This window comes from Sinocyclocheilus rhinocerous, unplaced genomic scaffold, assembly GCF_001515625.1.
Source record: "Sinocyclocheilus rhinocerous isolate Xijiao unplaced genomic scaffold, SAMN03320098_v1.1 scaffold1322, whole genome shotgun sequence".
In the NCBI taxonomy this organism is placed as follows: Eukaryota; Metazoa; Chordata; class Actinopteri; order Cypriniformes; family Cyprinidae; genus Sinocyclocheilus; species Sinocyclocheilus rhinocerous.
This window is the reverse complement of record NW_015657497.1, coordinates 167,901-182,865: the sequence shown is the minus strand read 5'-3', so window position 1 is coordinate 182,865 and position 14,965 is coordinate 167,901. Positions and strand designations below refer to the sequence as shown.

The window sequence follows — 14,965 nt, the reverse complement described above, 5'->3', positions numbered from 1 at the left end:
GGCCCCCTGGAGTCGTCAGCCCTTCCTCCACCATGGCTCCTCCCTCCATCGGCTCCACCGTGGGCCGTCATGTTGGCTGTGGTCTGGGTCCCGCCTGGCTCCTCCTGCTCCAAGTCACTCCTGTCTCCATCCTGGCTCCTCCTGCCATCTGGTCCGCCCTGGTTCCTTCTGCCTCCATCCTGGCTCCTCCCACCGTCTGATCTGCCATGGTTCCTCCTGATCCCTCCATGGCTCCTTCCTCCGTTGTCATGGCCCTGGTCATCTGCCTACCCTCCTGCCTGCTATCCTTTGTCCCCTCCTTTGTTTTTGTTACGGCGCAAGGTCGCACCTGGTCGGAGTGGGGAGTACTGTCACGGTTATGTTCTGTTTACATAGACTTTGAGTTGTTTTCATTTCCTGTTCTCCTGTGTAGTTTTGTTTCCTTGATCTAGTTTTTCTTAGTTCCCTTGATTAGTTTATTCTGTTCACCTGTGTCCTGTTAATTAAGTCATTAGGTCCTCTCTTACGTTTGTATAAATACTTGTTTAGTTCTCTCAGTTGCCGGTTATTGTTTGTTTATGTATACACGTCGTTGGTTTGCCTTCCTCCTGGATTCCCTGTCTGTTTTCCTGTGGATTACTATTAAAGACTGTATGTTATTCACCTTCTGAGTTGTGCGCTTGATCTCCCACCAGCGAGTGTGACAATATGTTGTTATTGTGTTGTTCTGGGTGGTTCCTAGGTGATTTCTTACTGACCCAAGTCTAAGGAGGCTGCCCTCAAACATCCATGATATTCTGGTGCCTAGATTTGGCTAGTTCCTTCTTGTTTCATAAGTCCTATCAGATGAAGATTGTCCAATCAATTAGAAATGGAAAAGCAAACACTACTAACAATAATAATAAAAAAAATGTTAATGGATGCATGGAACCTTGGGAACATTTGGATATAAATTGACACTAGCATGCTAACCTATCATCTGAATAATAACAAATCTTTAAAATCTAAATGAATCCAAATAAGGGACATTTTCACATTACAATGTGAAGGAAAACAAGAACCAGTCAACGTTTAGAAGTTTTCAAACAAACGGATCAGGAACAGAATTTAGTAAGGAAGCAAAGATGAAAATGCCCCCATAGGGTTTTGAAATTCATGTGTCAATTTACACTTCACAGCGAATGACTAGGCTACTCCCACAATTCCATGCCACTCCCTTAACCCAGACTTTAAATCAGTGAGTGCACTTGGAATTTAAATTTGTGACCACGTGTGCTGGTTTGATAGGATTTCAGCTTGAGAGGATAACAAGACGTGACTCTTGCCTCATAAACGTCCATGGCTGTTTACGTCTGATGTCCATACAGTTTTTCCAGTGACAACAGTAAATAAAGCTAATACACTACTGTTGTTATTACCAGCACAATTTTTTGTTATGTCTAGTAGCTTGATGCTGTTGTTTCACTAGGTACATCAACAGACAACATTGTTAACAATAGTAAAATGTCAAAGACTTGGAAATGTCAAGTTGTTTTCACTAATCTGTTGTGTGACAGGTGGTGTCTATAAATTTCAAGAAAAAAAATGTAATTATAGAGTGCAAGTCTTCTGCGGTCATATTTAGTCTGTTTCCCACAAAAACTTTCTCAGAGACCTCAGCTTCCACCAAAGATCTTTGGTCTTCTCCTCATCCAACTCATTTCATACTGCTCATGGCCTAGATCCATGCCAACAGGAGAATGAGAAGAGAATGTGTTTATTTAATTACAGACTTTAGTGAGTTGCCTCAGTGTATAATGAATACACAGGCATCTGCATTCTAAGGCAGTATCTTATACTGAAAATATCATAAGTTTAAATAAGAAAACTCTTTATGGGCAGAAATGATCTTGTTTTAGAAGTTTGATGTTAGCATAAGGGGTCTGATGTTTGCTAAGCTAATGACTCAATACTCTAATAAGCACAAAAACATAATGGTTAAAGTTGATGGTTAAGAACCCATTTTTAACATTATAATCTTCCGAACATACACACTAGATGTTTCAGTCAGACCGCAAAACCACACACTTGTATAAAAATGTATGCAACATCCAGTGGTGAAGATTACTCGCTCTCATTGGCTGCTGCGGGTATCCCGTCGGAGGCAGCCAGATCAAGAATCGCAAATATCAAACATGTTTGATATTTTTTTTGGGATAGGGGAGGCTTCAACTCAGTCAGGAGCAGTAATACAATCATAATGACACCACACAATTGAGGATATTTTGGACAAAAACTCAGTTGCAACAAGCCTTGAATCTGGCTATGGATTGGATCAATTATTAACCACCTTGTAACATGCTAAAAACAACTCAGAAAAACCTTACCAGCCACATAGCAACACCCTGCTAACTAACCATAAAACCCACAAGATATGAGTTTTGCATTGATCAGAACCCCTTTTCTTGAAAATTTAATTTTGTAGTTCTGCTGCTCTTGGTTGAGCCAATAGGCCTTTCTGTGTGGAGTTTTCATATTCTCCCTGTGTTGGTGTGGGTTTCCTCTGAATGCTCTGGTTTCCCCCACAATCTAAAAACATTGCTGGATAGGTGAATTGAAAAGACTAAATTGCTGGTGTGAATGTGTGTGTGTTAGCCCTGCGATGGACCAGCTATCCATCAAGAGTGATTCCCTGCCTATTGCCAGAGATTCTTGAATAGGCTGCAGCATTCCCAAGACCCTATTTATGATAAGCGGTTTGGAGATCAGTTGAATAGACGAAAGGTTTTGCTATCTACAATTTGGAACATTCAGCGATGCCTAAAACTACTGTCTCGGTGGGCAGCTCACTAGGTTTTGGAACAGAGCCATGGTTGAGGGATGAGCATTGGACACACTACTGTATAGTATGACACCCTACAGCATCCAAGAGATGTGCTAGAGAGAAAACCCACAGGCCTTTCACTTGACATCTCAGTTTACATTTCAAAAACACACGCTCATGATGAAGATGGAAGCAGAGGAAGTTGGCTCTTCTGTGAGACACTTATGCAACACCATGACTAATCTGAGGCTCCATCATTGAGGGGAAAGCCTCAAAATAAACAGAACACCAAATTACAGAGATAGGACTACAAACCTCTCAGAAAACATCTCTAACACGATTACGGCAAATAATTCTTCCATAAACCATCTGTGAAATGAAAAGGTACCAGACTGAAGCTACAGTGTCTGGTGTTAACAGGATGGTAAAGTGCATTAAATCATCATTTGCCTGCAAGGTCTGAGGCCTTCCTGTATTTCTTAGGAATATCAGCTTAGTTTAACTAGGTGAATGAGATAATGACGAGGCAGAACATTAAACAAGAGATACTATTCCATTGTTTTTCTATGTAAACATGTGCTAAATGGATGCTTTTGATGCACATGACACAGCATTTTAAAAACGTAAAAAAAAATAAAATAAATAAAATATAATCTCAAACCTTGCATTATATTTCTCCATTCCACTGCTTGCATTCTGCATTTTTCATCACAAAAATGCATCCTGTTTGAATGGTCCCTAAAGCTGTCCCTAAAGAGTCACGCCGTTCCACATTGTGCATATGGACTTAATTCAAGCCACACAAAGTCAAACATTTTGGTGAAAAATGCAATCACAAGTCATTATGTGAAAGAATTATTCGGGACAAATATAATTTAATGTAAAACTATGCCAGTAGCATTCTTTATGAACAGCCTCCATAGGTGTAGCTGGATGCCGTGGACAGACGCTAAGTGGCACCATCGGTGTGTGTACAATTTTAAAGATGTAGCACGGTGCTACGCCTCTCGTCTGGTGTGTGACCTCCTTAACACAACATTCTAACTGCCATGGAAATGATTTAAAACACTAGGCAACAACGACATGCACCACAGAAATAGCACTGTGGTGAGACAGTGGTGGAAGAGAACTGAACTGAGCTAGATGATAACATCACTGAATCAACAATGACTGACTGTTTTCTATTGTCCTCTTGCATTATCAGCACACATTTTTCCTGTTTAACATTGTAAAGCTGCTTTGACACAATCTGTATTGCATAAAGAGCTAATACGTGATGCTGTTTTGTTCATAATTGTTTATGCAATTTACGAAATTATATTTATGAGTTAATTTTTATAGACAATTATTTCCTTGCTTTGACAATTTTTTGTGCTGCATTATTTTGCTCATTGCGCCCTCCTGTGGCCTCGGGAAACAAGCCAAAAGTTTAACCTATTTAACCTGCATATAAAACATTAGAAATGAGATATTTGTTTAATTTTTATTTTGTGTTTGACTGTTAAAACAAAAAAATATTTGTTGTTTGTCTTAATAAATTGAGTTAATTCAAAAATACAGTGGTTAAATGTAAAAATAATTTTCTATTGCTCTTTGTTTTAAAAAAGGTTATAAAAAATGTCAATAATTATCGATACCGAACGATATGAAACATTATATCATTGATACATTTTTTAGGTATATCGCCCAGCCCTACTCTCCAGTCACAAAACATTGTTATATTTTCAGTCAGAGAAACAGAGGGAGCTCCCAAGCAAAAAAATATGATATATTATGATATATTTTATGGCATACGTAGAGATAAATATGAACATCAGAGAGTCAGGTATAAAGAGACAAGACTTATTGACAGATAAAATATGTAACAAATAAATACATGATTGTGATAGACTATATGATTTTTCTGATTTCTTCAAGCGATCATATTTACCAAGTTTACTATGGTAATGGCCATTATGGTAAAGCGTGCATATCTTTTGCATCGCATATAAATATTTCTGCCTAGTATGGTGATCATAAACAGATCTCAAACATGTTATTTCAAACACTCACTGCTGTCTCAAAGTGAGTTTTGAGCTAAAATAATTTTTGAAAGACTTTAATGCTGATGTTAGCTGGTAACTATATGAAATGATCCGCTGATGCTCTCCAGACTCGGAGAAACTCCGTCTTTGTTCATAACCACTCCTCAAGCCCAAGCTCGGCTTCGGCTGGCCAAAAAACCCTGGCTGTTGGCCCCGAGGAAGCCCCGACGAGGCACGATCAAGCCCCAGAAGTGACAGTGGAAAGGCAACTAGCCCTGGCACGCAGTAGCACGCCCACTTTTGGCCCGGCAGTAGAAACGCGGCTATTGAAGGCCTAAAACAGGGGTCTCCAAACTTGGTCCTGGAGGGCCGGTGTCCTGCAGAGTTTAGCTCCAACCCTAATTAAACACACCTGAACAAGCTAATTAAGGTCTTACTAGACATGCTAGAAACTTCCAGGCTGGTGTGTTGAGACAAGTTGGAGCTAAACTCTGCAGAACACCGGCCCTTTGGAGGCCCCCACCGAGTTTGGAGACCCCTGGTCTAAAATATAATATAATATAATAAATATAATATAACCCCAAGTCCAAATCCAAGTCAACATTACCTTAGAAGGCAGCATAATGTTGTTATATTGTTGAACACAAACCTACGATGCCTTAAAATGTTATCTATAAAGGTAGCTACTTTAACACATTTATTACATAATTAAAAGTTCTTAAATGAGTCCTTTACACTTACTGTATTCAACAGAAACAAACAAAGTTGTCAAATGACATGAGAGTGTTTGTAATTACTTACAGGGTCTCTCTGCTCGTCACTGTCTCGTATTGAAGGTCGAGGTCTCAGCAGTATGTCATCACTACATTCAGTGTCCGATCCCGTGGGGGACTCGGGTAGATCCAGGAAGTCATCTCGCTTTGGACCACGGAATCTTATTTTGTCCAGCCGCTTTAGCATGTTCAACACAGCTGCTTTAGGCTTTACCTTAACATTATGTATGGCAGCCCTGCAGGGTCAACAGAGTACAAAAAATATTAAGGAAAATCAAAATCAAGTAAACACTTTACAGAAAACTTAAAAAAATAGTTAAAGAGGACACAGGTGTTACACTGCAAACCTGCTGGAGAAATCTCACTTACACATAATGAAGATGCAAAGTGGCTTTATTACAGTAAGCCAATAGTACTGACAGACTGATATATCATCCTGCCAATTTAATTTGAGATTACTGGCATTGGCTGATGCTCGTAAATACTGTATAAGTGTCTCAGCAATGTTGTTTTCATTAAATCATATAAAATATCAATAATTTATAATAATAATTTTTAAAAATGTACTATGAAAAATAAGCTTGCTATGGTCTTAAGATGTTGACTATAATAATAATCAATTAATAAATTAATAAAACTAAATGTATATAAAATATTAAAAAACTCCAATGTATGATTTTAAGAAAAAAGTAAACATTATAATGTCATACAAACATTTACAGATGCAATTTAAAGCCAATGAAAATAATAAAAAAGGAAAGATAAAACTAACAGACTTAAAAACCTTACATAAACATAACAATAACCATGTATTTATTCATCAGCAATGTTTTATTTACTTAATACTAATAAGCTGATTTACATAATTAACAATCTGGAGCTTTTACAATGAACATATGCACACTAATGGATGATAGAAAGCCACTAAATTTTGGTTTTATTAAATAACATGACTCTTGATTAAATGTGAACCCCCACCCCTCTCTCTAAAATATGTTATTATATCACGTTTTACCCAGAAGTCACCTCTCTGACACATGCTCATATCCTCAGGATTTTCACAAAACCATGTGAATGAATATTCTCAGTAGTCTCTAGGGCTGACCTTTTAAAGCGGAAGGGAATTCATTTGCTCTTCTGTTCTGAAGGCCAAAGCCAAAAGAACATCTCAAATTGCAACAGGTTGTAAATGGATTTCAGGTGCTTTTCCTGCCCCGAGCAAGACTCACTGACCAAAGTATAGAGGAGATCCCTGGAGTGCCATTTGTGGATTTCCCACAGATTTTGTGCATGTCACTATTTTGAAAGTGCTTCAATAACTGAAATAATGCAATAGTTTTTGAACTATTGCACAATTTGTAAAGTATAAAAGTTTTTGTGTCATGCTTAAGATTTTACAAAAAAGCTAATGTGCAATCAAATGTTTACAGGCCCAACGTTTCCACATTAATTGCTTGTTATTTTCATTTGTAAGTCACTTTGCTAACACAACTGCTAAATGAATAAACTGTGAATGGCACAATCTTCTGTAGAGCTGTTTTGCAGCTGAATCCTATCTTGCAACATTGACACGGATATTAAACTGAAGTTTAATATCAGCAGTGAACAAATTTGAACTGAATAACAACATTGCTGCATTTGTAGAATTGCTTATTATAGCGGAGTTGAACTTGTCTCAAATTGTTGAACTTTACATTGTTATTGAACTGAACTGATTTGAACTAAATAATGACACTATTTTCTTTTTGAACTGTCTCCGTAGCTGAGTTTCCATAATTAATTCTGTCATTTTCCTATTTATCTCTGTAAAGCTGCATTGACACAGTCTGTGTATATAATGTGATATAGAAATAAACGTGACTTGACTAAATGTAAATAGAAATGAATTAATATTTTCCATGGAAGCATGAAAGTCAAAAAGGTTTGAAACATGAACATGAGAGTCACTATTTAATTTATTTATTTATTCGGTGCTCTACCGCATATAGTTTAGTAAGTTAAAATGCCAAAATACACAGGTAAGATCAAAAAGGTATTATGTACAGAAAATAATGGCATAGATCGTAGATGCAGAAAACAAACAACAGGGTCATGAGCTTTAATTGTAGCCATCTCTCACTAAAATTACATTATAAAACAGGGTTTGCCTTGAGAGCTCTCAGTGCTTATTATGAAATTATATTTGGATATTATTGTGATTATGCATGCTGTGAAAGCTGCAAAAGTCTCTAGTCAAGTGCACAAGGCGGAACTAAATGTGTCCACCCACATAACCCACTGATATCTATACTGCCCACATCTCCACACAGATATCCACCACCAAGGCCCTCTGATTCACTTCTAACTGAACACCAGAGAGAGCACTGGAGGAACGGCATGACTTACAACCGCAAACAATGACAAGGACATTCATATCGGTGAGAGAGAAATTAAATGCAGTTCATTCAAGATCAAATCTATGCTACATAACAAACAAAAGTACAAAATGTACTTCTTTATTTGTGCATGAGTCATACTCAGAGTTCAAATCTACAGGTGATGCCTACATAACCTCTCTCAGTGCAGGAATACTGGCTTCATACTAATCAAAGAAATGGTTTGCTTGAGAAACAGTTTAATCTGAAACCAGTGAATCTGAAAATGACTGAATCAATCAGTGATCAAATGAATAAATGAATCATGGACCAAATCATTTAAAAAAATGTATATATCATTGGCTCAATAAATCAACAAAACATCAGATCAATGAATCGATGGGTCGGTGATTCAACTGATTTCAATTATTTAGTTGATTTCCTAATGGACAAATTAATCAGTGACTGATAGGTTAATGAATTAATAAAGCCATGGATTAATTAATCACAAGATTAAATCATCAATGACACAAATGATCAATGAAACAATGGATCAATGATTCAGTGGATTCCAATGATGCAGTTGATTTCACAATGGTTTAATTAGTGACTCAATAGGGCAGTGAATTATTAAATCTATGGATTAATTTATCAAAATATTAATTCATATATTAAACAACAGATCAATTAATTGATGGATCACTGATTCCATTATTTTGATATTTTAATTGATTTCACAGCGCCGAGCTCGCAAATCGTAGCAAAGTTTCATGAACCCTGCTGATAGTCTGTGATAGATCCTTCAGTAACACCTGCTGGAAAACTGCTGTAAATATACACCAGATCCCTGAGCAGCAGCGACGCTCTTCCCCTCTGCTGTCTAAAAGAGCTGTGCGATGTCCCAAGGGTCTTGATTATGTGTGAGTTAATGTCAGTCCCCCCCAGAGAACACGGATCTGCGTGTCTTGTTGATGTCACCGAACTCACACACACAGCAGACGGGCAGATCTCCTAGACGCGTCCGTTGATCTCTTAAAGGAGCCGCAGCACTGTCTACTAAAAATTTTGGAATCAAAACACACATTGTATTTTTTTTTTGTTTTTTTTTTGGATGGGGGGGGTTGTAAATGATAAATAGCCATATTTGTTTGTTTGTTACTTTGATTTTTTATTCTTATCGCTTTGCTTATTATTATTTTTTTTATATTATATATAATTTTACACCAATAAATAAATGTAACTTTAAAAAGTATTTATATTTGAGATGAAGACTCAAGTCATATCAGTAGATTAATAAAAGCTGTTATTTTGCAATCTGTATTGTTAAAAGCGCTATATAAATAAAGGTGACTTGACTTGACTTGACTCTCTTTTTCACTTTCACTTGTGGAATAAATGAATCATGGCTGATTGCAAAACAACAGCAACAACAACAACAACAACAACAACAACAATACTGTTATATAGATTGTTGTATTATTATATCACAGTTGTGCTTGTAATATTCATGTATTCTCTTAATTAATATGATCTCATAAAACTGCATTTACTATTATTATGTCTAATAAAATAGATACATTTGTGGAAGTGAAATTAGATATATATTTTAACCATTTAACATAAAAGGTTATATGCTAAACTAAAGGTAAATTAATTCTGTATCTAAAAAATAATTGGAGTTTAGGCCAAAACACCATGGTTAATTCTGTAAAGTCACACTAAATTAAATCAACGGAAAAGTATGAAGCTCTTTCTGTCATTTTATTTATTGTTCTGGCCATTATTTGTATTTAATTATAATTCTTGCAATAATAGCTGTAGTAAATATTTTCTAAATTCAAAAATACATATAGGTATAAACAGCCAAAAAAAAAAAAAGTTATATCAGAACCTTAGAACCTCATACTTACATGTTTCAAGCATGACTCTCTGTGAGCATGAGCAGAACTCTCAAACTCTTATCCTGGGTCAGGCTTGTGACCTTTGACTGCTACACTTAGTAAATAATCACCTTTTAAACATTCACATATTTTACTGATAAGATTACACTGTATGCAAAGCAAAGGTATGCAAAAGAAAGCAATGCCTTGTAAAAAAAAAAAAAGTTACCAACCCAACAACAAGAACACATTCAAGGTCTTTATTATTAATGTCAAACACACCTGAATGAGTTGCTTTGCCGCTAGATGGCGCCAAAAATACTTATTTGTTGATTCAGCTTTATTGGCCTTTGTAAAATAAGGGACAAATCGCGTCCCGTATTGATTTGATACGGGACGCATCATTAAAATACGGGACGATTCCGTATTTTAAGGGACGGGTGGCAACCCTAGTCTTGCCAGAGACCAAAAGACCCAGATCCAGACCAAGAATTCAGTTGTTGAGACCATGTTTACATGTCTCAAAGACACCGCAAGTCCAAGACCACGTGATTAAGTCTTTGGACTTTGGATCTTGGCAAGAAATTAGACATCAGCAACTAAAAGACCTAGAAATCTACAGAAATTATATAGAATTGAAACATAATAAGCCTTTTGACTGACCCTGAGATGATAATCAAAAATATCAGCTAGGTAACTGATGTGCCAGTAGATGGCGCTAAAAGGAGGTGAAACAGCATAACAAATCAAGTGGCATGTTCATCACATGATTATTAAGTATTTCAGCTTAAGTCACTCCTATTTTTCACTCTCTCTCTTAACTCATAAATTGTTTAGATTGACTGTGTCTTAAAAACTATTCTTTTGTGAGTACTCTTCAGGAAATAACAGCTGCTGGAGCACAAGTCACCCTGAGTTCTCCAAGTGTTGTTGAAATACATTTACATTGTAGGGGGAGAATGAGATAAGTGGTTGTCCTCCTTAGGCAAGAATAAATGAGATAAAACAAAGGTAAAACTAATATGCATAATAATATTACAGAGTGTCTATCAACTGAAATATAGCTACAGAAAAATACAATTAGTTATGCACAGCTTACATCGGAGCATGACACACTGCCTCTGTAGAAAAACATGCTTTATTCAATAATTCACGGCTAATCCTCTGTCTATCCCATTTTTTTTTTTTCACAAAAAAATATTTACAAAATGTAAATTTTGTGAACATGTTAACTTACTTTCTGTTAAAAATTTTTATTTTTTTTGACATGCAAAAAGAAAAGAAAAATATTAAATAAATATTACATGTAAATATTACATTTCTCATTTAGTTAGACAGCAGTGTTGGGCAGTAACTAGTAACTTAGTTACTGTAATAATATTACTTTTTGCAGTAGCTAGTAGTGTAACTAATTACTAATACGATTTCGGTAATAATATTACAGTTACCATCCATAAAACAGCTTAGTTACTTAGTTACTTTTGATGCCTCAACCCCCGCTGATTTAAAATCCAACAGTCAAATAATTCCTAGATTTATTTTCATAATTTTCACGACTCGCACATGCACGTGATGTCCCCAGTGCAGCAGGCAAGCTTGGAATATGGAAAAGCTTACATTCAGCAGATAGAAATATTGCATTATATTGATTTTGTGAGGAAAAAAGATCTGAGCACTGTTGTGTAAGTTGTGGCTTTACTTTACTCTGGCATTACATCCCACCCACATCCCTCTGATCAGCATGTGGTACATTATATTACTATAATAAATTTTTTTTTTTGGAAAATTAAAGTTTCTTACAAACTTATGTGATTTGATAAAATACATAATGAAAGGGTTTTATCTTGTCCTGATTAAAGCTTTAATACGGCAACTGCACGCGTGTCCATGTTTAACGCTTCTCATAGCTATGTGAAAGTAAGTGTATAATTGGAACAGTTCATTGTTGGAGCTGAGCTGAATGAGAGAGAGAGAGAGAGCGATGCAGAGCGTGTGCAGAGCAGGGGACGCGAGGAACAGTTTTAAGAACCTCTGCTTTAGAACATTGATTTTGAAACTTGTGAATCCATTAGAATCGTTAGAAAACAGAATCGTGATTCATATATGAATAGATTTTAAAACACCTCTAGTTTTCTCTTCCTCTTCTCTAAAGCATCGCAGCATGGCATCGCCCCCTTCGTTGCGTGTTCCAGAGGGCGGGGTTTATCTGGGTTTGTGATGTCACGAACCCGGGAAGTAACTTGTTGTAGTCCCTACCAGCCGTTTTTGTAGGCATTAAACTGCCAGAATTTTAAAAGACGATATCTCCATTTGCATTGAACTTTCAGCTTCGTAACTTTGCAGATATTGTTTATGCTTAAACAGCAACATTACACTCTAACTAACGTTAAAAAAGTGAAATCGCAATGAATAAAAAGACATGAAACGTATTGAAAAGATAAAGTTATTTTTTGTCTTTAACATATTTTCTTTACAGTCTCAATGTGTCAGATTAAGAGGAAGAAAAATACATTTAACTGGACTTTTGACTTACTAAAATAGATTGAAACGGTGACAACTTCTTGTCAATTACTATATAGATGATGAGGGTAATAAAACTGCTATGCTATCATTGCATTTTCTTAGATCAGCATAGATAATGAAACTATAACAAATGGACCTGGGAGGGGTTAATGCACTCTCACAGTTTTATTTGACAACGAACATTTTGTAGATAGATTTAACCCTTTCTGCTGTGAAAATACTGAATAAATACCCCAGTGAGGAGAGAGACTACTTCCCAAAGGCCATTTCCCACCTATTTTGCCCTCATTTTCCCATCCACTCTGTCTCTGGTGGCACTGTGTATGTGAGACTTCAGGAAGAAGCTAAGTTTATCAGCACCAAGCTGACTGACAACTCAAAGTAAGCTGTAACTCTATCCACCCAATTAGATTTCTTCCCAAACCCTGTCAGACCTGACAACAGAAGAATGCTCTTTCATGCATATTACTCAGGATTCGCAGCCCATTTCATACTTAAACCCAGCTTATTACTCTAATATTACATATTACTAAGTGAAATTCATTGTTCAAGAAGAAGAAGAAGAAAAAAGTAGGATGGGATCTGATTGTGATTGGATGGTTAAAAAAATGAGCATTACATACCAGTGGATTGTGAAAGACTACTCCCCTCTTGAAAAGCCATCGGCATCTGCTTTTGAGAGTTTTTGACAGTGATGTGGATAACGCTTCAGTGTAATGGTAACGCTTCTTTTAAAATTTGCAATTTGCTAGTGTACAAAAGTTATTTCTGGTTCACAATTTTGATTGAGCGGTTTGTATCAATCTGCGTTTGCACGTACAATTGAATTCCAATTGGAAGTTCGGTTTCTGCTCACTCAATTTGGGAAGGCTCTTTACTGTACCTCACATGAGAGCAGACAAAACTGAACTATTTTAATAGCTGAAACAGTAGTATAAGCTTTTTTTTTGGGAAAAGGGGGAAAAGACTGGCTAGGGCCTATTTGAGACCCGTGCAGGGCTCTAATCCATTTCATCCAACACTGTTTTGTTCTCATCTGTGAGCATGCTCTTGATATATGTATTTTACCATTTTGTTCCAAATGGTAACAAATTTTGTAACACAACATGAAAGAAATCCATTATAACATGTACATGAAAATGTAGAAACATTGGACACAACTATGGGGCACCATTGTGCAGCAGCAAGCATCACAACAAGAAAGGAACCTCAAGGTGGATCTAGGAAAATGTGTGAAAATGTATAGGGCCCCATTCCTATATTTTGCCTGGGGCCCCCAATTCACTAAATCCGCCCCTGGTTAATCCAGCAGTAATTAACAGGAGTATGAAAAGGCCATATACATACCTCATTTGACAGGGTACAAATATTTTTGAACTTAAGAAATATTTTTGGAAGAGGGATACATTGACAGGATGAGAGATGTGAAAAAGGGGGAGAATATAAGGGAAAACAATGTAATTTTCTATTTAACTGGAATGAAACTTTGTGTTGTGCCCCCTTCCCTATTTCTGCAGGTTACATTTTATCATTGGGTGGCAACAAATGACTGTCTTTATGAGTGAGTCACTGAATTCACGAGTGAGTCATTCACTTAATCACTTCATTCAAAACACTGATTTATTCCATTCAGGAATGAAACTCATGATTATTAATAATCTTTCTTTCTTTTTCTTTCTTTCTTTCTTTCGTTAAATAAAATGACTTGTAATGTATTGCAAAATTAAACAGTAAAAGTAAACTCTTTTTGTTGTTGTTGTCTTTGGAGTATTTTTTTATAGTTTAATGTGTGTCCGATTAATATATTTGACCACTACACCACCACCCCTTAGTTTCTCATTCTGAGCGTGAGTTCAGCTCAGTTGTTAATATTTCATGTGCCCTTTGAAGCAAGGCAGTTAAGAGCACTCAGGATAATCAAGCTCAGCTGAAGATGAATTCTTGCTCTGTGCCACCTGCGACAGTAAAAGCTTCACACTGGAATTTAGGGTAAAGGGCAGAAAGCCTGTGTGAAGTCACACTGATGAAGTTTACTTATTATCCTTTCCAAATAGTACACACAATTAGAGTTAGTAAGTTGAAAATAATGTGCTAAAGATACCCGGATGCTTTATTATTTCTGGTGGATTTTTGAAGTGTGTATCTGTGCATGCTTTTTTTGGCTGATAATACCCAAAATCCCATGTGCAACAGAAAACATTTAGTTTGTTGGGATTTTCTTTAGAATTCTTTAGTGTAAAAAGCTGTGATGCCTTTTGAAATAACACATCAACTATAGCTATGCTAACATAAAGAGTATGTGATAGAGGTTTGTGGTATCAAGACACATTTATATGTGATATAATGGCGTGTTATTAGATACTAAGCAATAATACATTGACTACCAACAACACAGGGCTCAAACGGACTGCTTTAATCACAATTAGGTCATTTGTGAAATATGCCTATGCTAACACCATAGCCTCAAGATATAAAGCAGTAGAGTATTCCAGTAGTAAAACATACTGTTTACTAAAAAAAAGAAAAAAAAAATTATATGTTTTTATAATACTTATTTTTTACACTTCATAGCTAAATTTTTTTCTTTTTTTATAAAATATGTGTTAGTACATCCTATTATACTTCACCT

The 14,965-nt window shown here is 36.2% G+C and overlaps 1 protein-coding gene across 2 annotated transcripts in view; it reads right to left on the bottom strand.

The window, feature by feature from the left end:
- Positions 1 to 8,931, bottom strand: part of LOC107721158 (GRAM domain-containing protein 4-like) — a 67,772-nt gene extending 58,841 nt beyond the window's left edge. For both annotated transcript variants that reach the window (XM_016529028.1, XM_016529029.1), the window contains exons 1-2: positions 8,677 to 8,931; positions 5,608 to 5,815 (exon numbers count right to left, since the gene is read on the bottom strand). In XM_016529028.1, the coding sequence (XP_016384514.1) occupies positions 5,608 to 5,815; positions 8,677 to 8,705 (237 nt within the window). In that variant the 5' untranslated portion in view covers positions 8,706 to 8,931. The remainder of the gene's footprint in view (positions 1 to 5,607; positions 5,816 to 8,676) is intronic.
- Positions 8,932 to 14,965: the final 6,034 nt, after the last annotated feature.